The following is a 19,741-nucleotide window of genomic DNA, read 5'->3' as shown; positions in this document are numbered from 1 at the left end:
CTTCTGGTCTCTCATCATCATTGGCTACACTGTTGGCAGCATTGTAGCATGAATGACAAATAATATCACTTTCACTTGCCTGAAAAATAGGGACTAATTATTGACGGTTGCTTAAAAGATTTTATAAGAATGAACAGTTCCGAATTTGAATATCTACAAAATTTAATTGGGGCAAAAATAGGCAAACGAGACACTACATTTAGAAAATCTGTAAGTGTGACGGAAAGACTTGCGGTAACGTTAAGATTTTTGGCAACTGGTAGCAGTTATAAAAGTCTTGGAAATGTGTTCAAGTTGTCAGACCAAGTGATATCTATTATCGTACCAGAAGTGTGCGAGGCTCTCAATGAGGTTTTAAAGGAATACATACAAGTAAGTCAAACAACATTTTTAATTATTTTTTTATTTACTTTTAATATGATCTAATCTAATCATACTTAAGGTAGGTACCTACCTTACCTTACTAATAATTTTTTTAATAATTAACAAACCAAACATTTTTTAATTTTTGATTGATTCCAACAAATCGTTTAATGATTGGGTCGAATCTTGGCTTGATTCCGATAAATTAGACGGACTCTGTGTTCTTGCGCTGGTACGAGTATGTGTCCTGGACTTATCCGAAGAACTGGTTTCAAATGAAGCCGAGGGACTCGGTGCGGTGTAGTATCCTCTCGAGCTACAGTCAGCATTATTTTCCGAAAAAGTGGATAGATTTGGTTCAGAGTTGTATCCCCAGGAACTACTAGCGGTTGGGTCTGTAAAGGTTGTTGGAAAATCATATTGTCCCATTGTCGCATTGTACAAAATATTGTTAATGTGATGTTGAGCAGTATTCTTAGCATGACTGTTTTTTAATTGTTTCAGTTTCATCGAGACATACTCTCCAAATGCGTCATTTTCATCCCTGCTTTTTCTAGATTCGTACATTCTATGTAAAATATTTACAGCTTCTTGTTGTGTTGGATCTTGTTCTACTTCAGGCCGTCTTTTTTTCCGAAATGGTTTTGGGGTGGCGAAAGGCGTGCCCGTAGTTTCATTTACAGTGACAGTATTTCCTGTTTCGTTCAAACTGAGAGTGTTTTCTGAAGCAATTCTGTTTTCTTCGTTACCCTGAAAGAATAGAATTAAACGATAATGTCAAGTTATAGGCGCGTCAAATTAGCTAAAATTGTAAAAAAATCTATAACCGCGATTTTCTTTTTCTATTACTTAACAACCCTTAACTGAAATCATATTTTTTAATCTATTAATATTTCATAATTAATAAAAATATCCAATAAAATTTGTTAGAATAACGAGTTATAAATTTATTTTTCGCGCCTATTTCTTAATCTTCTATTTTTGTTCCAGATACCAACAACATCTCAAGAGTGGCTACACGTGGCAAATTCATTTGAAGAAAAATGGAATTTCCCAAATTGCTTAGGAAGTATCGATGGAAAGCACGTAGCCATACAAAAGCCAATTGATAGCGGCAGTGAATATTACAACTATAAAGGATTTTACAGCGTTGTACTTTTAGCGATAGTGGACGCAGAATACAACTTTCTGTACGTGAATATTGGCTGCCAAGGACGCATAAGTGATGGCGGAGTTTTCGCAAACACAAAATTTCGAAATAAAATTAACGACAATAGTTTGAAAATACCCAGTGACAGCTCACTACCAGGCAGAAACAAACCTGTTCCTTATGTGTTCGTAACAGATGATGCGTTCCCTTTAGAAAAACACTTATTAAAACCTTTTCCAGGACCACAGGATAGCAATTCTAAGGAAAGAATCTTCAGTTATAGACTGAGTCGTGCGAGGAGAACAGTAGAGAACGCATTTGGGATTTTGTCAGCCAGATTTAGAGTTTTACGAACTACAATATTATTAGATCCAGAAAAAACTACTACTTTAATTATGACATGCGTGCTACTGCATAATTTTATAAGAAAAACTGAATCGAGCATGATTTACGCTCCATCTCAATACTATGATGGAGATGACATAGTAACTGGTACACGTATCGATGGACAATGGAGATTAGAACAGCAGCAATTAACACCACTTGAAGCATGTGAATCCCTGACAGATGATGGGAAAGAAATAAGAAAAGAATTCGCAGAATATTTTTCAAATGAAGGGTTTTTGGACTGGGCATCTAAATATTATTAAAAGACGTTAAAATAAAACTCACCTGCAAGCCTCCATCGACAGTTAAACTTGGAATATTTTTGCCTTTAAGGAACATGAGTTTTTTAAATGCAAACCATTTACTTGACTCATTAGCTCCTGCACCAGATTTATTAGATTTACATTCTCGGTTAAATTGACCTACGAGTGATCGAATCTTTTTTTCAATTACTTTTTTATCCATATTAAATTCAGTGGCAATTTCCATCCAAGCATCGTGTTTTTTATTTCGGTCGGTTTGTAGCTCTCTGACATCGTGTTCCATAGTACTTCTCTTGCTTGAAACATTTCAATCAGTTTGTAAACATCATCGTTATTCCAATTACCGGACATATTTATTGCTTGGCGCACGCGCAACCACTAACGCACAGCGATGCACGCTGACACAAAGGGACTGACAAGCGAGACACCACGCGCAGCGACCTGCGTACTCTAACCCCCACCGCACCGCACCGCCTATCCCGCCATCACCCTTATAAAATGTTTACAAACAAAAGATAACACATGTTTTATTTTGTTATAATTTGTTTTGTTATAAAATGTTTACTAACATTACTAAACATTTTCTAACATGAAAATTTATTTGTGATTAAATGTTTGCTAACAAATGTTTACTAACGTTATTAAACATTTTATAACGGCAATGTGGGAGCACCTTAACAGAAGGTTTTGGATAAAATACAAAACATACTCCAAAATCGATTTTCTTCATTATGAATCGATTTACTACTACTTCACTGAGAGAGTGACTGACATTGACAGTTATTACCAAATGACAACACTTTAAAAAAAATATGTACTGGCTTTTGTGAAGACAGCTATAATCGACGCTTTTATCTATGGAAATAATCAAAAGTGCGTTTACAGAGCTAGTTCGTAAGATGAAATTATTATTTTGCATTTTTTTATATTTGGCCATTATTAATGTTGTCCATATTTACATGATGTAATCTGGAAAAATAGACCGTTTTTTTTGGTATATTTGACATTCCTGTAACGCTTGGGCCCAAAATGGGTTATTACTTTTAAATACGTAGCAATGAATATGACATTTACGCTCCGGAGTTGTCAGCTGCCAAAAAAGGACTTCATCAATCAAAGTCTGTGCTATCTCCATCTTTTAAGATTATATTAGGGCACAGGGGAAAAACATGCAATGTCACAGAGACAATGAACTGAGAAATTGCTAAATTTATCTTTTAATCCTTGTAAAAAGGTACAATAAAGTTTCAAATAGAAGAAAAATATATTTATTTATAAAGAAAATATATTTGTTTTTGGTGTGTAGCAAAAAAAGAAACATTTTCATTCTATGTCTATTGAGTTAGCACAGCAAAACAGAACAAAGTCAGAAAATACAGGCAAATAATATGCAATGTCCATGAAATATTTATCGTTTAAGTATCATTATATTTTATCTGTGAGAAGTATTGCTAAGCTTTTGGTCCACAAAACTTTGACAGAGCCTGGATATCCATAAATTTTGCCTTTGAAACTGGAAGGCTCTCTTTATAGGATTGATCTGGCAGTACAAACTCTGAGTTACTAACACTATGAGAGTCATTATGGGATTTTGACTTTTTTTTAGGTGCCATGAGAATAGATGACGTCCAAGAGGCATTATAATGTTCTCTGTGAAAAATCAATCTTGGATGATCCTTTTCAACTCTGATTTCTCTTATGGGTCGAGATAAAAAAAAAAAAAAAAAAAAAAAACTTCAATCACATGAAAGGGGCATGGCTTCTGTCTAGCTTCACGAATCACTTTTACCCACTCATCAGGCGTTTCACAGGATGATTTCTGGTTTATGCAACCCATATTTCTGTCACATTCCAAATATGAGTGTCCGCGAATGGGAAATATGATTTTGATCACATCCAAACGTTTTGCACTGTGTACTACATAGTGTATGAAACGAAACACAGTATAATTTTTATTTTGCCCACCGCAGGAATCACAGAATATCACTAATTCTCGAGTATTTTTATCGAGCATATTAAATATATAGTGATGGAGAAATGAACACACTTCGTCAGACCCTTTTTTTGCTATACTTTCTGGGTAGCAGAAGAAATAGGATTTGGATGTAGATAGTTCATGGATGTTAAAAAGATTTAAAGTTAGTTGTCTTTTATAATACACATCATTAGTGGTAATGTTCGGCATACTTAAATTTTTTTGAAAGTCCATTGCAATTCATCCGACTTCTCCGGATCATTTTTGTTTATTGTAAAATAAGTCCAGATACTGCTTTTTATTGGTGGCGACATTTTACTTAATATTTATATCAAAATATTCATTAAACACGCAAAAAACTATAACGTACACCGTAAACACTCACTAAAACTATAATTTTTTTGACAATAAGAAAAAACACAACAAACAAGACCTGTAGGTTCTTGTTACCGTCAGTTACCGAATGAAGTTAGCAAGCAAGCAATTACCAAAACAAACGCGAGCACGTGCCTCTCTAGCTCCGCCCACTTTCTTTACATGTCGTTACTTGTTGATGACGTTGATGTGAGTAAATCTGCATCCGTAAAAACTCCGCATTGATTGATGCAGATGTGAATACGGATGCAGATGTCTGAATTAATGCGAATATTCCGCATTTGCAGATGCGGATGCTAATATTCGTAACACCCCTGGTCTATGGTCAGCTGGCTTCAGTTCCTGAGTCAATTGAACGTTGTATGCATGAAGATGCAAATCTTTCGTTAAAATTCGCTGCATAGTGGATTTGGAGACACCAATTTGCTGAGCTCGGTGTCGAATTGAGGTGGATGGATTTTGAGCGACATCATCACGTACAGCTGCAACATTTTCGGTCGATCGACCTGGTCGAAGGCGCGTTGTTGTCTTTACATCATTAACAGACCCAGTTTCAACAAATTTTTCCATTAATCTCTACAGTTGACTCTTTTAGAGCATTATTGTGACCCCAAATTGATCGCAATTTCCGAACTGTAGCCGCAAAACTTTCAACATTTTGGTAAAACAATTTCACAATGAGAATGCGTTGTTCAATCGTGTAGCGCTCCATTTTTACTAACCTCGTACCTTAAACTAATAAACAATAACACGTGTTCAAATGTCAAACAATGACACTTCGAATGCCGCCAAATTTAAATCTTGCGTTCTTGTTGGGACACCCGTTATAAGAAATGTTCAGGAAAAAAAAACAAAATTGAAAATTAACTAGCTAATAACAAATAAGCAGTCATTGCTCCTAAAACTATTTTAAACCTCCAGGTAAGACCTTCGTCTTAACAATCTAACATGGCACTTAAGTTTTTCATTGATTATCCACTAAATCACAATTGAGATCTTCGTTTTTCAAACTTAAAAAAATAATAATAACAAACCAAAAAATAAATTAAGCACTCATTGCTTTTAAACCAAACCTATTTTGAATCTTTCGGTAATTTGTAATTTTTTATTGCTTAGATATTCACTAAATCACTATGGGGATTCATTAATATTAACAAAATAAGAAAAAAGAAACAAAAATTTAACAAAAATAATGATAAAATTAACAAAAAATGTACACATTGCTTCAACACTAGAAGTGCCGAAACTGATGACCCCCCTAGAACCGCCGCTGTGACAATTTTGTTCCATTCTATTTTTCACTACGTTTATTAGTATTATGAGTGAAATTATAAATAAAACAATGTGTAAGTTACTTGAAACCATGTTTATTTATTTAGTAAAATCAAAATAATAATCCTTTTAAAACAAAACTTAAAAACATTTTTCCTTCTTCTTCATATGGGACATCAAAGCCCTCACAAATAACATAATTATAAATTATAATGTAATAAATTCCAAAAATCAACAAATTATTTATCATCAGAATGGCAAATATTACATAAATAATATTCTTTATTGACTTATTACTTGTGCAATTTGACTTGACCTGACACCTTGTACGTTTTTCTTGTTTCCCTGGTATACTTTCTGGAATTTCCACAAGAATGGCTGTTTTTCTATTATTCATGTACTGTGATCCCAATTCTTCTCCCAGTTGCAGTAAAAAGTCTCTACGTTTAATTTTGCTGTTGTTGATAATTTTATACCATACCCATGCGTTTATAGCTGCCAAATCTAACAGATTATAAAATGTATGAACTGGCCAACGCACATAGGAGTATTTACACTAAAAACCTAAGATCCTATGTACAGAAGGTGACATCGGATGCCACCCTTACAGTTGCACATATAGGGTAGCGGGAATTTCTTTGTGTCTATCATGTGGCCGCTTGAGATAGTTTCCAGAATTACTTTAAACTTGTGGATCAATAATGAGTCTATACCAGTGATTCGGGAAGCAGTTTCGGGATCAGAAAAGAATCTTCGAGATGTGTTACCGTCATTTGTGTTCCCGAATCCTGCTTTAGGTATGTCAACTAACAAACCCATTTCCTCACGGAACGCTTTTTGGATATTGTCTTTCCTCTCTTTTACTGTTTTTTTATCTTCAATAGTCTTCACTTGCCATTTTTTTATTGTGAGCTTGTAGGAGAGATGAAGCAATGACTCGAAGAATCTTATTCTTGCATGGAGAATTGAAAGGCCGAACTTAAGGCTTTCGGGGTCGACTTCTATTCCTTTTTTCAAATCATTGAAGTTTTTCGAAGTAAGTCCACAAATGTAGCACCTCTTTTCTTCTGCGGAACGACGAACGAAAATTCTTCTTTTTGAACCGAATATTTCAAAGAACAATGGCAGTCGCCCATACATAAAAATAGTTGAATCTAACCGGCATCGTCTTAGCATCAAAAATACCTTAAAATATTGTCCGTCACTTACTGAATAAATCTCTTAAAGATATTCGTCTTAAGAAAGCCGGAAAAAAAAGATTTTTCGATTTGAACTTTTAGATTTTTTGATCATTGTCAACTGTCAATAACAAATACCGGAGGATACTTGTCTTCTATCAGTACCTACGAATCTAGTTTTTTGTAATGAAAATATCTTCGACTATAGATTATAGGAATGTTTTAGTTAGTACTTAATCAATAATTCTATTTAGACGAATCTGGCAAATTGTTCCATACAGCGTGTACTAATATATGTATGTGCGTAAAATGCCGAGGAACGACTACGCTCTGCGTCCCCTTTACGCAACATTACTTCTTACTATAACCAGCCCTACTTGAGCCGTCATCAATCCTTCTTATTTGTAATTCAAGTGACTCAAACCAACAATTATCTTAACGGGAGTCGAACCCACGGCAATCACAAAACAAATGACTGCTAGAAACTGAGGGAATCAAATAAGAACTGAGATTCTTATCTCAGTTTTTACTTAGGGTATTTTTTAAATAAGACATTTCCATTTTTTTATTCTTCCTCATCATCTTCTCTTATAATTATACTATCTAAGAATTCAGCTGGTGCAGTTATATTGTTTTCATGTCTGGCCCATCCTAAATACCATACCACAGTCATAACATGGGCAAAACATCCCAAAGTGCGTCTACCAACCAAGATTATTCTACTATAGCTGCTCGGCCAGGAACATTATTTTCAATTAAAATATATACATAATATTGTTTCCTTGATATGTGGCGAGATTTTATTCTACCTCGTATTAATGTGGTCTCGCCATTTCCTCTTAAATCATATTCTTCAGAGACATGTTCACCACTACTGACCTCAATTCCTATCCGCCATGGAAACGTATATGTTCTCCATAATAGGAGCGAGCCTGTCGAATCTGATACGTTCCCAAGGCGAATAAAATAAGGTCTGAATAAGCAAGGGTGGGAAAGTACAAAACATTATTACGATCTGCGTTAATGCTTTGGAATTGAGATGTTTTTCTGTTCATATTTGTATCTTCAACCATATTAGCCAGATTATATTATTTGGAAGATTTATTCTTTCTCTAATGATTTCTAATATTTCACTATTATTTCATTGTCATGAAAGCATGTCATGAAACACCAAATCTATTGAATAAAGCTGCTGCTATTTGGCAATTCTGCATCATGTGTGGTAGAGCCCGATGAAAATATTCCTGCCTTAATAATTTAAAATCTCTCTTAAAGTGACCATTAACAGCCTCTACCACCCATCTGCACAATGTAATACAACGACTACGGTTGGCTTGTTCTGTAGTTAATTGGTGCTCTCCTTCTAGTAGTGAATCTGGCATATATGGTCTATAACCGCAATCTTCTAAAAAACTAATACTGTCCCTGAAACCGCGGTCTAGTATGAACACATCGCCTTCAGTAAAATATGATCTTAAAGAAGATCCATCCTGATATAAACTTTTCATTATGTCAGCGTCTGATGTGGTTGCTTTAGGCAGTTGTCCCACCGACGGCGAGGGAACGACTAACTATCGGCGATTTTCTCGCTCAAAAAGCGTACAAATAGATATACATTCCGTGTAAACAAAAGAGATGCATATACAAATAGTTGATCGCTGACCGTTCACATTGCCGGCGAGGACTCGTTTCACTAGTTTGTCGCTAAGCGACCAAGCTATGAAAGATAACATTCGCTTGGCGATACTCGCTCGGCGATTAGAACTCACGTCGAGAGAGCAACCAGCGGTCATTTCCCTACAGTTCGGATATGAAAGTGCACGTGTTTTTATTTATTATGAATATAGAACAATCATTAGAATTATCATTGTTAAGTTCAGACGACGATGATGATGTATTATACCATAGGATTTGTGTAGTGGCAGCAGCAATTCTCGAAAAACGAAAGAAAAAAAAGAAAAGAACAATATGGATGAATAATATTAATTATTTGAGAAAAGAATACAGTGAGTTCAGACTATTCTACGAATTAACAAATGAAGACTTTCGCATATATTTTAGAATGTCAAGAGAAGAGTTCGAACATTTGCATAGTTTAATAGAATGTGACATTAAAAAAGATAATACAAATTATAGAGAAGCCATTAGTACAAGAGAGCGTCTCGTCATTACATTAATGTAAAACTTAATCTAATCTAAATAAATCTAAGCCATCACTTGGAGTGATTTCAACGGCAGGCATTGATTCTTGGGTCTCTTCGCTTCGGCTACGAGTAGTATTTTCTCCAATCCTTGGAGTGATTTCAACGGCAGGCATTGAATCTTGGGTCTCTTCGTTTCGGCTACGAGTAGTATTTTCTCCAATTTGCTGCAAACCAGAGCCACTGGGTTCAGGTGAGTAAGCAGAAGCGTGTCCAGAAGAATAATTTGTCTGATTTGTAGAAGGGCGTGAGTTGTAAGCATAATCGTTTGAGTAGTAACCGGAATATGAATAGTTTCTATTGGCAATATTTTCTTCAGCATCCATTACCAATTGAAACAACTTTCTTTTTATTGATCTTTGATAAAATCATCGGCAATCGGCAAATCGGCATCTGCTTTGTACTATGGTACATTGAATCAAAAAAACTTTCAAGGGATCACCTGATGCAAGTACTTCTTTACGTAACTCATCCCTCTGCGCCGCTCTCTATCTAAAAAACTTACCACTCTCTATGTTTGTTTTCTTTAAAATTTCTTTCCAAGCTGCGTCTTTCACATCTAATTGTTTATATGAAGGCAGTTTTGTGTCCCAAAGACATGGATAATTTCGGACACATTCAATAAAAATCTCATCCATTTTCTGGGAAACTTTTTTCGTAAGAAACACGTGTATCGCATGTGCAGGTTAGTGCAGGACTGTACGCTTGGCCGCCGCGAGCGAGTGATGCGAGTAATCGCTTGCCTCACTCGCACACTCGTTTATAGCCGAGCTACAGAACTATCGGAACTACGCTCTCGCTCCCCGCGGCTCGCCAACTCGTTCTATATTCTAGCTTTACTCGCTACTCGTTCATCGTTGCTGGTGGGACAACTGTTATATAGGCCAAAACAATCTACAATATAGCCATCACTAGCGACAATCATAAATGGTTTTAATAGACTTCGGTACTTATGTAGGGAGTAACTCTGTTTTTGAAACATGTAGTTGGCGCTTTTGTGAATATATATATATATATGTACCATCACATATAACAATAGTGTTGTTTCCATTGTTTCCATATAACCCATTTGGGATTGCTAAATTGCGACGTAATAGTTCCTCCCTACGTACTTGCTGAATGCCAAGATTATTATGCACAAAGTCTTGAACAAGTACCTCTCTTACTTTATCCATTAAGGTCTCCAGAGTGCGACGGGGCATATTAATTAATGTTCCAATTCTCTCATCAGAGTCACCAGTCCTCAATTTTAAAAGTAACATGGCTAACCCTAGAGTTCCATTACGTATATTCTGTATTCGAGGCACTTCTTCAACTAATGTGTTGAATTTCTCTTTTGTATAACCTATCCAATACATAAACAATCGCTCATCCATTTCTGCTATGTTTTCAAAATCTAAAGGCGGGTCCAGACATGTATCATTTGCCCGATCCGATCACCGTATCCGTATCTGCGTTTGTATCAAGCCCCGTATCAAGTTTTGGACGCTTCCGATTTGCTCCGTATCCGTATCTTCACAATAGTCATGATCGCGTATCAAATTGCCCAGTTCAGTTTCTGCTCTCGATCAAACATGTCGTCGCAGTTGGTTGAAGTGTACGAGAATTTAGCAATTTCATGTGCCTGTTTTATTGTCATTCACAATATTCTAACTTCAAAACCAAAACAGAGATGATGGTGGCAAACGGAATTATTTAGAAACAGATACAGACTTGGAGGAAGAGCTTTGATGAGAGACCTAAGATTTCAATACATAAGTGGTAAATACAAAAACTTCATCCGTATGGCACTTAGTGACTTCGAATATTTGATAAATTTGATTGGCTACAAAATTAAAAAAACGGATACTACATACAGGAAAGCAATTTCTGTTGAAGAAAGATTAAGTATCACTTTGAGATTTTTAGTCAGCGGAGATTCCTATACAAGTCTACAATATTTATTCAGAGTTTCGGAACAATCGATAAGTGTTATAGTGCCAGAGACCTGTCAAGCTATCGTGGAGGCATTAAAAGACAACATCAAGGTAGGATATTTTTTATTATAGAAATAATTATTGATCCATGCCATCAATTATTTATAATTTTATAAACAATTATTGTTTATTACTAATAATTGATGTCATGGATCAAATCACGAAAAGAATCTTCGGAGTCCATCGACGAATCATCCACTTGAGTCACTGGACAATGTGCTTGATTTTCAGTCATGTGCGGGGCTAAACTTTGTGCTCTGTTTGAATAAGAAGAATTGACAGACATTTGTGGAGTTGTAGTCTCAGCCATGGGATACGTAGATGACGGAGTGGAGTACCCGCGCTGATATTCATATTGTCCACAATCAGCGTTATATAGGATGTTGTTTATTTGATGTTCCACAGTCATGTAGGTTTGCTTGGAATAACTCCTAAATTTGCTTGCCAAATAATTAGCGTATAGCTGATACTGGTCTAATCCAGAAGCGGGTGCAGTCGAAGCAGTAGCTACCGCTTTAGCAGCCGAAGCTGATGATTTCAGCAAATCAAATGCCGATTGCAACATTGGGTTCTGGTTCGCGTCGTATTTTCTCTTTTTCGGAAGTGGAGATTTGAATTGCGATTTTGATGAATTCTTTGCATTATCGGTTGTTTGGTCCGATTCAGTGCTCACGGTGGAACGGGGTTGTTTATCTTGTGACTGATCATGATCTTCACCTATGTCGTCATTTTCCTCATTTTCAGATGTATTATCCTTCAAAGCGCGGTCTTGGTCTTCCTGCAAGCAAAATAAAATAAAATAATTAATATATTTGTTACAGATGCCTACATCGCATCAAGAATGGGAGAAAATTAGTTCCGAGTTTCAAAACTGTTGGGACCTTCCACACGTGGTTGGTGCTATGGACGGGAAACACATCATGTTGCAGGCACCTTTCAATAGCGGGTCGGAGTTTTATAATTATAAACAATTTTTTAGTATTGTTATGTTCGCTTTAGTTGATGCTTCATATAAATTTATATTTGTCGATGTAGGGTGTCAAGGGAGAATTTCCGATGGAGGTGTATTTAATGATTCCATTCTCAAGGAAAAAATTTCAAACAACTCATTAAATTTACCATCTCCGAAACTATTAGAAGGAACGAATAGCATTATACCACAGTGCATTCCCGTTAGGTATCCTTATGATGAAGCCATATCCAGGTGTACATCCTAAAGGATCATTAAAAAAAACATTTAATTATCGATTATCAAGAGTATGCTTTTGGCATTTCAGCTAGTGTTTTTAGAGTACTACGAAAGCCAATTCTACTCCAACCTGAAACGGCACAACTGATTGTGATGACAATATGTCATCTTCACAACTTCTTAATAAAAAGTACTAATTCTGCTAAAATTTCTGCACCACCAGGTAGTATTGATAGTGAAGTAGAAGGGTCAGTAACAATGGGAAGATGGCGTCTCGAAAATAACGATATAACTTCATTATTGCCTATCACGAATACCCCACGCAGACCTTCTTTGTCGGCCCAGGTAATGAGGGATAAAATTGCTGAATATTGCTGTACAGTCGGAAAATTATCATGGCAAGATCATATGAATTAGACTTAAAGGCCGTAGCATATGCCGCCGCGGCAACCACATGGTGTCTCCTAAAAAAAAATTGTTTAAAAAAAAAATCAAAGTCAAAATAATTAAAGTTAAACGTAATAATGTGGTTGTGCTGAAGATACTCACAGTATTAATTCTCGGGCGAGGCTTGTTTCTGTCCATCAGAAATTGCAAAAATTTGAAAGCGAACCAAGAAGACTGGTATACTTCATCAGCTCCTATAATTTAAAATTATGCAATGATTACTACTACGATATAGAAATAAGTATAACTATTCTAATCCCATCACATTCAGAGTAAAGTTTTTAATTTCTGGCTTTTTCTGGTATTAGTGTGTAGTTAAATTAAAAATAATAATAACATTTTTTTTATAATGTGTTTATGTTTTGTAATTTCATTTAAAATGTATTTTACTTTTATATCCATATTGTAAAAAACTTAATCTAAGATTAAAGATAAATAAAGAGGAATAATAATAAAATAATAATTATAAAATATCAATTGAGTTTTCATGAACGAGTACGAGTAGAGTGCGTGCAAAATAATGCCACTCTGTTCGTCGACCGGGGAGGTGAGGGCGGGCGACTTGTGCGAACTTCACAAACCAGCATAGATTTTGCACGCACTATATAGCAGTATCTACTTACCTTTTCCTGTTGTGCTGGTTTTAGCGATTTTTGATTTTTCACGGCGAAGGGCAACCAACAAATAATCCATCTTTTTCTTCAATTCGCCAACTGGACACTCCATTTCGACGGAGAGTTCATCCCAGGCCTCCTGCTTCAGATTCCTGTTGTAATATATTTTGTGGCTGGGGTCCCATAATACTTGCTTACTTTCTTTATAGGCCTCGATAAATTTAATAACATTTTCATTGTTCCAATTCATTGTTTTTACTTCACGGCAAGGACTGAAAATGACGCGCACGTGCAACCGACCGAGCGTCGCGAGTGACGCGTCCAGACTGACCCACGTCCGTATCTGTATCACCTTTGATGATCGGACAAAAACCGACATGACATGGGACGGGCCACGGGCCGTATCATAACGGCGTATCGAGATCGCGTATCATGATACGCGTATCATTACCCGTCCACATATGCGATCATGATACGCGTCGACGATACGGATACGGTGATCGGATCGGGCAAATGATACATGTCTGGACCCGCCTTAAGATTTCTCTTAAGGCGATAGGCCAGCAACCTGTCAATATTTGAATCTGTTTTTTTCATCATTAAGCCAAATTCCATCAATAAGGTAAACGGCAGAATGTGGCCTTTCAGTCTTTGTAAGACTCAAAGTTCAAACTACCATGTAAGTGGTATAGACGTGATTATAGGTTTGTATTTGTTAAGGGTTCCGTAGCCCCAAGTGGCAATCCTGGAACAGTACTGGTTGCGTCATGTCGTATTTATTTTATTCGGATTTATGTTTATGCTATGTCACAATTCAAATAGAGGAGCAATTCACAGATAGGCTCGTTGAATAAAAAAATATAATTAATTATGGTTGAAACCATAATTAAAGTAAAGGTAAGGGAGTTATGAATAATAGAAATTGAATCATCAATATAAACATTTATTTACAAACTAGCTGTGCCCGCGACTTCGTTCGCGTGGAATAGTGACTATGAGCAGCGTTTTTTTTTAAATATATACTTATTTTTATTTTGGATCATAATCACAGTCATTTTGGGTAGCTAAAAAACCTACTTTAATGGCGCGGCGCGGTTCTCGGCGCGCTTTATATACCTACCCGCGCGCGCAGTCGTCGTATGCAACCGACAAACGTCCATCCTAAGCTGAACCGCGATTCCTAAACCGATAATTTTTATTTAACTTCTCTATAAAGATATTTATTATAAATAAAAATTATTATAAAGTTTCAGTAAATTCTACTAACAGAGAAAAAAAGTAGTTATTCGTAATAGAATTAACTCTTACTAATAATATAAACGCGAAACTTTGTATAGACGCATATTTGTTAGTCTTTCTCGCAAAAACTACTAAACAGATATGGATGAAATTTGGCAAACAGTTAGTTTAGGCTTGGAAATAACAACACTTATGTTACTTTTTACCGCGGGATAACATCTCAGACCCACGGGAAACTGGAAGGAATCTGTTCGACATTATTCTTAAAATTCAACAGCTTACAAACTACCTTCAGCCGTAAAAGAACAATGTTTTTTCATTCCCATGGGAGTACTATGATTTCCCTCGGTAAATTATTCTTATAGTTTATGATATCAGCCTAAACTAACTTAAGTAGAAAGAATTTAGATGAGCCCTTTTAATTTTTTTCCCATGGTAATCCAGTCAATTCCAAGGTAATAAGTAACTATAACATATTCTATTAATGATTGTAATTTACCTATCTAGTAACAATGATCGACGTCGTTCGTTGACCGGAACAGGCGTTAAAAAAACAATATACTACCGATTCCCATGGGAAACGGATGTTTTCCCGCGGTAAAAAGTAGTCTTTATGTTGCGCCAGGCTCTAAAATATGTCGGTACAAAATTTCAACCAAATCCGTCAAATAGTTGCGGAGATTAATGGTGCCTATGTATAAGCATAGAATAGTGTTCGACGTGATTCTTTAATTTGACATTACTTTTTTATTTATGAATCGATTGACATGAAACAAACACTAAAGCATAACTGAAGCATACCACAATATACTCGTGAAAACCGCATCCAACTCGGTTCAGCCGTTTCTGAGATTAGCGTGAACAGACAAACAGACAAACAGACAAACCGACAAACAGACAAAAAAAAAGTTAATTACATTTTTGGGTTCGACATCGACATAACAATAACCCCTGCTATTTTTTTTATTTTTATTTTCAATGTACAGACAGCACTTTTCTACAATTTTATTATATGTATATAGATAGATTGTAATTTACCTATCTAGTAACAATGATCGACGTCGTTCGTTGACCGGAACAGGCGTTAAAAAAAACAATATACTACCGATTCCCATGGGAAACGGATGTTTTCCCGCGGTAAAAAGTAGTCTTTATGTTGCGCCAGGCTCTAAAATATGTCGGTACAAAATTTCAATCAAATCCGTCAAATAGTTGCGGAGATTAATGGTGCCTATGTATAAGCATAGAATAGTGTTCGACGTGATTCTTTAATTTGACATAACTTTTTTATTTATGAACCGATTGACATGAAACAAACACTAAAGCATAACTGAAGCATACCACAATATATTCGTGAAAACCGCATCCAACTCGGTTCAGCCGTTTCTGAGATTAGCGTGAACAGACAAACAGACAAACCGACAAACAGACAAACCGACAAACAGACAAAAAAAAAGTTAATTACGTTTTTGGGTTCGACATCGACATAACAATAACCCCTGCTATTTTTTTTATTTTTATTTTCAATGTACAGACAGCACTTTTCTACAATTTTATTATATGTATAGATGTATAGATTGTAATTTACCTATCTAGTAACAATGATCGACGTCGTTCGTTGACCGGAACAGGCGTTAAAAAAAACAATATACTACCGATTCCCATGGGAAACGGATGTTTTCCCGCGGTAAAAAGTAGTCTTTATGTTGCGCCAGGCTCTAAAATATGTCGGTACAAAATTTCAATCAAATCCGTCAAATAGTTGCGGAGATTAATGGTGCCTATGTATAAGCATAGAATAGTGTTCGACGTGATTCTTTAATTTGACATAACTTTTTTATTTATGAACCGATTGACATGAAACAAACACTAAAGCATAACTGAAGCATACCACAATATATTCGTGAAAACCGCATCCAACTCGGTTCAGCCGTTTCTGAGATTAGCGTGAACAGACAAACAGACAAACCGACAAACAGACAAACCGACAAACAGACAAAAAAAAAGTTAATTACGTTTTTGGGTTCGACATCGACATAACAATAACCCCTGCTATTTTTTTTATTTTTATTTTCAATGTACAGACAGCACTTTTCTACAATTTTATTATATGTAATATAGATTAACTAATAAACAATTGATTCAAAGAAAGAAAAAATACATACACTGGGAAGTGATATCGTGCGTTAAAAGAGTCACACTTAATAATATAACATCTCATTTCATATTTAAAAATGGTTAACTATCATTATATTTTAGTCGCTGCATCTACAAAATTACGAAATTAAATGTTTCTTTATTTGCTGGTCCCTAGTGCCGTCTGCGTGTGAGGTGGTGTCGTGTCTGAGTCTGTGTGTGTTATTTGTGTTTCCATTTCGTGCTTACCATCTTGTAGCGGCTGGCGCGTGATCGGCGAGATTGGGGCCGTCGTCGCTTCCGTAGCGCTGCTGGAGGCGCCGATGTCCTCAGGTGTTGCGGGACACTTAGCCGCGGGGGATGGCGATGATGAAATGTCTGACATTTTTTTTTATAAAGGTTTTTTTCTTATGTCAAATTTAAAACTACTTTAAAACTATCTTACTCTAATTGTCGACGTACTGCCTGCAGCTCGACGCGAAGATGGTGGTTGCGTGCCGGTGGTGATGCTGCTTGGTGTTTTCTTGGGTTCTCACTCTTCTTCGCTCCCCGATGTTTTCGGTGTCCGCGTTGCCAAATTCCGTTGGGGCCAATCTCTTGGATTTTCAGAGACGAATCTAACGAGCCGTCTCGCGCCCGCGATATAGCCCAAGGGGGTTCATGACGCGGTCACGGGGGAGGGGGCAGGTCTTGACTTGAAACCGCAAGAATCTGCGGTATATAGCAATGACTTGCACGGGTATCTTTGCAGGGCAAATTCCCGTTTTGTTCCCGGATCTTAGTGTTCCCGGTCCCGATTTCTGGATTCGGCTGGGTTGTAGGTCTTGCTGAGCCCTTTCAAATGAGCCCCTTCTGGGCTTCCTAGCTCCAGCCGTTCCCGAGATATGATCATGGGGGATAGCGACTGGACCCTGGGCACAAGGTCCCAGTGGAAAGATCTTTTTTCCCGAGTTGAGCAAGCCCAAACTCGAGTGTCCTGTCGCCTAAGGAAAGGGGAAACCCTCAAGACAACTTTACCTGGTGGTATTGGGCTGGTCTGCACAATGGGCGAAGTGTCGGAGCCCGCTTTAGAGTCTTCAGTTAGGGCTGTGACGGTCCGCTGGCCAGCACTGTGACGCGAGTTACGTATGATGTTAGGCGCTATGACGCGCGTTACGTAGATATGAGCCTCGTATTTAAATGTACGTAAACCAGTGCAATCATTATGCCGACATTGCATTATATTATTATCTTCACATAACATAGACTGTCGATTGTTTAAGCATTTATATATTTGACATATTATAATTAAGAGGTGTAAAAAAGCTATTTTTCTTTGCACTTTATTAATGTTGCATTCAGTATTTGTACACAATTCTTGTAAAACAGCACTATAAATGGCTTCAATCAGAAACTTATCAAAAATATGGGTTATATTGCATTCGCAAGCTATGTAAATTTTATCTTGAACACAAGTTTGTTGAAAATATTTCTGAAGAAGTTGTGCCCGGTATTTATATAAATCTGTTCTCTTAGTTTTAACGTCAATCATTTTCTTTATGGACTTGCAAAACTCATTTTAGTGATTGACTACATTAGTGTTTAAATAATAACTCTCAACACATCCTACAGCAATTACTTGTGCAACAGAGTCAAACGCACAAGTATTCGACACATATAAATCATTCATACCAGTCTGTAGTCTCGTTCCATTAAGCAAGCAATAGTGGTACAGATTTAAGCAGTTTCCTTTTTTTTAAGACCTTTTTAGCATCACCTTTTCCCCTCCAATTTTCAGAAAAAGAGGGTGTCTTATTAAAAATAGATTCGATTGGAAAATCATCATCATCTTTAGTTTCATTTACCTTTGCTTTCTTATTTGCTTTGATTTCAACGTCCCCCTTTTTACTTACCTTTGCCATCATCTGTATTTTTTACATTACCTATAGCTTCTTCAATTTCCCCATCTATGAAATGTGCATGTTTGACGATAAATTGGTCCAATCTATTAGATTTTACGTCTATATGACACAAGTAACTTTTTAGCGTTTTGAAATAGCTTTCTACGTTGGATGAAGATGCAGTTTGATTCTTTGAATTATATACTGGAATTATCACATTTGACCACAAAGGTAGTTGTTGTACTTATCGAGTAAGGGTTGGTATAAAAGTAGGCATATAAAATAAATTTTCATGTTCGCTGCCATCATCTGTCAAAGTAACAAATAATTTTACACGATCTAATTTATCATTTGGGGAATGTAAGTTCGTCTTCAGCGACTGTAAATTCATTCAATATAGATTGTTGTGGAAAATTATCATGTTCTGAATCTTTGTAGTCTTGAATATTCTTGGTTTTGCACGATAATTTTAACCTTGCTCTTGCTTCATCACAGAGAGATCCAGTATTGTTGTATTTATGGAGAGCTACTGTTATCATATCTTAAATTGTTTGTTTAGCAGTGCTATAGTCATCTGGATGTTTTAAATACAAAATACACTTACAATAAAGCGCCTTAGTTCTTTGGTCCACATTCCTAAAACAGTTAAGATTACAAATAGTTTATAAATAGTCGGACTCGCTAGAAATGTCAGATTCGCTGCTGGTATTTCTGTGAAGTTCCGCCTCCACGAGTCGTTTGACTTTCTTTTTCGATTTTTGCACAGTGTTTTCAGCACTATTATTTCACTTTCTGTTGCGTCTGCTTTGAACAATTTCATTTAAACGAGAAAAATCATGGAACTTAGGTGAATGACACGCACAGGCATCACGAATATCTTTACAAAAACAGCTTTATTCTCTATACATTATTATATATTGTTCGCAGGTTATAAATTTTTTAGAATAGGCAGTAAATATGGACATGGCATATATTTTTAGATAGCTTTTGCTGTCTTGAACACGAATATTTTCCGGAAAATGGTTTTCCACCTTGGGTCTCAATGCATCTAAAAGTACATAAACTGCATATACTTTCTAAACGACTTTATTTAAAA

General features: G+C 36.3%; 2 protein-coding genes and 1 pseudogene across 2 annotated transcripts in view; 1 reads left to right on the top strand and 2 right to left on the bottom strand.

Moving 5' to 3' along the window:
* The window catches only part of LOC106137222 (uncharacterized), a 97,074-nt gene extending 95,186 nt beyond the window's left edge, over positions 1–1,888 (top strand). The window contains exons 2-3 of the mRNA XM_060950430.1: positions 1,354–1,553; positions 1,754–1,888. Of these exons, the coding sequence (XP_060806413.1) occupies positions 1,354–1,553; positions 1,754–1,766 (213 nt within the window). The 3' untranslated portion in view covers positions 1,767–1,888. The remainder of the gene's footprint in view (positions 1–1,353; positions 1,554–1,753) is intronic.
* Positions 502–2,514, bottom strand: LOC132903100 (uncharacterized; annotated as a pseudogene).
* An 8,683-nt stretch (positions 2,515–11,197) lies between these two features.
* LOC132903132 (uncharacterized) lies at positions 11,198–13,640 on the bottom strand. Its single transcript, XM_060950509.1, has 3 exons — positions 13,400–13,640; positions 12,879–12,970; positions 11,198–11,918 (listed from the first exon to the last, which is right to left on the bottom strand). The coding sequence occupies exons 1-3, from the start codon at positions 13,638–13,640 to the stop codon at positions 11,274–11,276; spliced, it is 978 nt and encodes a 325-aa protein (XP_060806492.1). The 3' UTR covers positions 11,198–11,273.
* Between the last annotated feature and the right edge of the window lie 6,101 nt (positions 13,641–19,741).

The sequence above is a fragment of the Amyelois transitella genome, chromosome 21 (genome assembly GCF_032362555.1).
Source record: "Amyelois transitella isolate CPQ chromosome 21, ilAmyTran1.1, whole genome shotgun sequence".
In the NCBI taxonomy this organism is placed as follows: domain Eukaryota; kingdom Metazoa; phylum Arthropoda; class Insecta; order Lepidoptera; family Pyralidae; genus Amyelois; species Amyelois transitella.
Note: the sequence above shows the minus strand (reverse complement) of the source record. Positions and strands in the feature narration are given on the sequence as shown.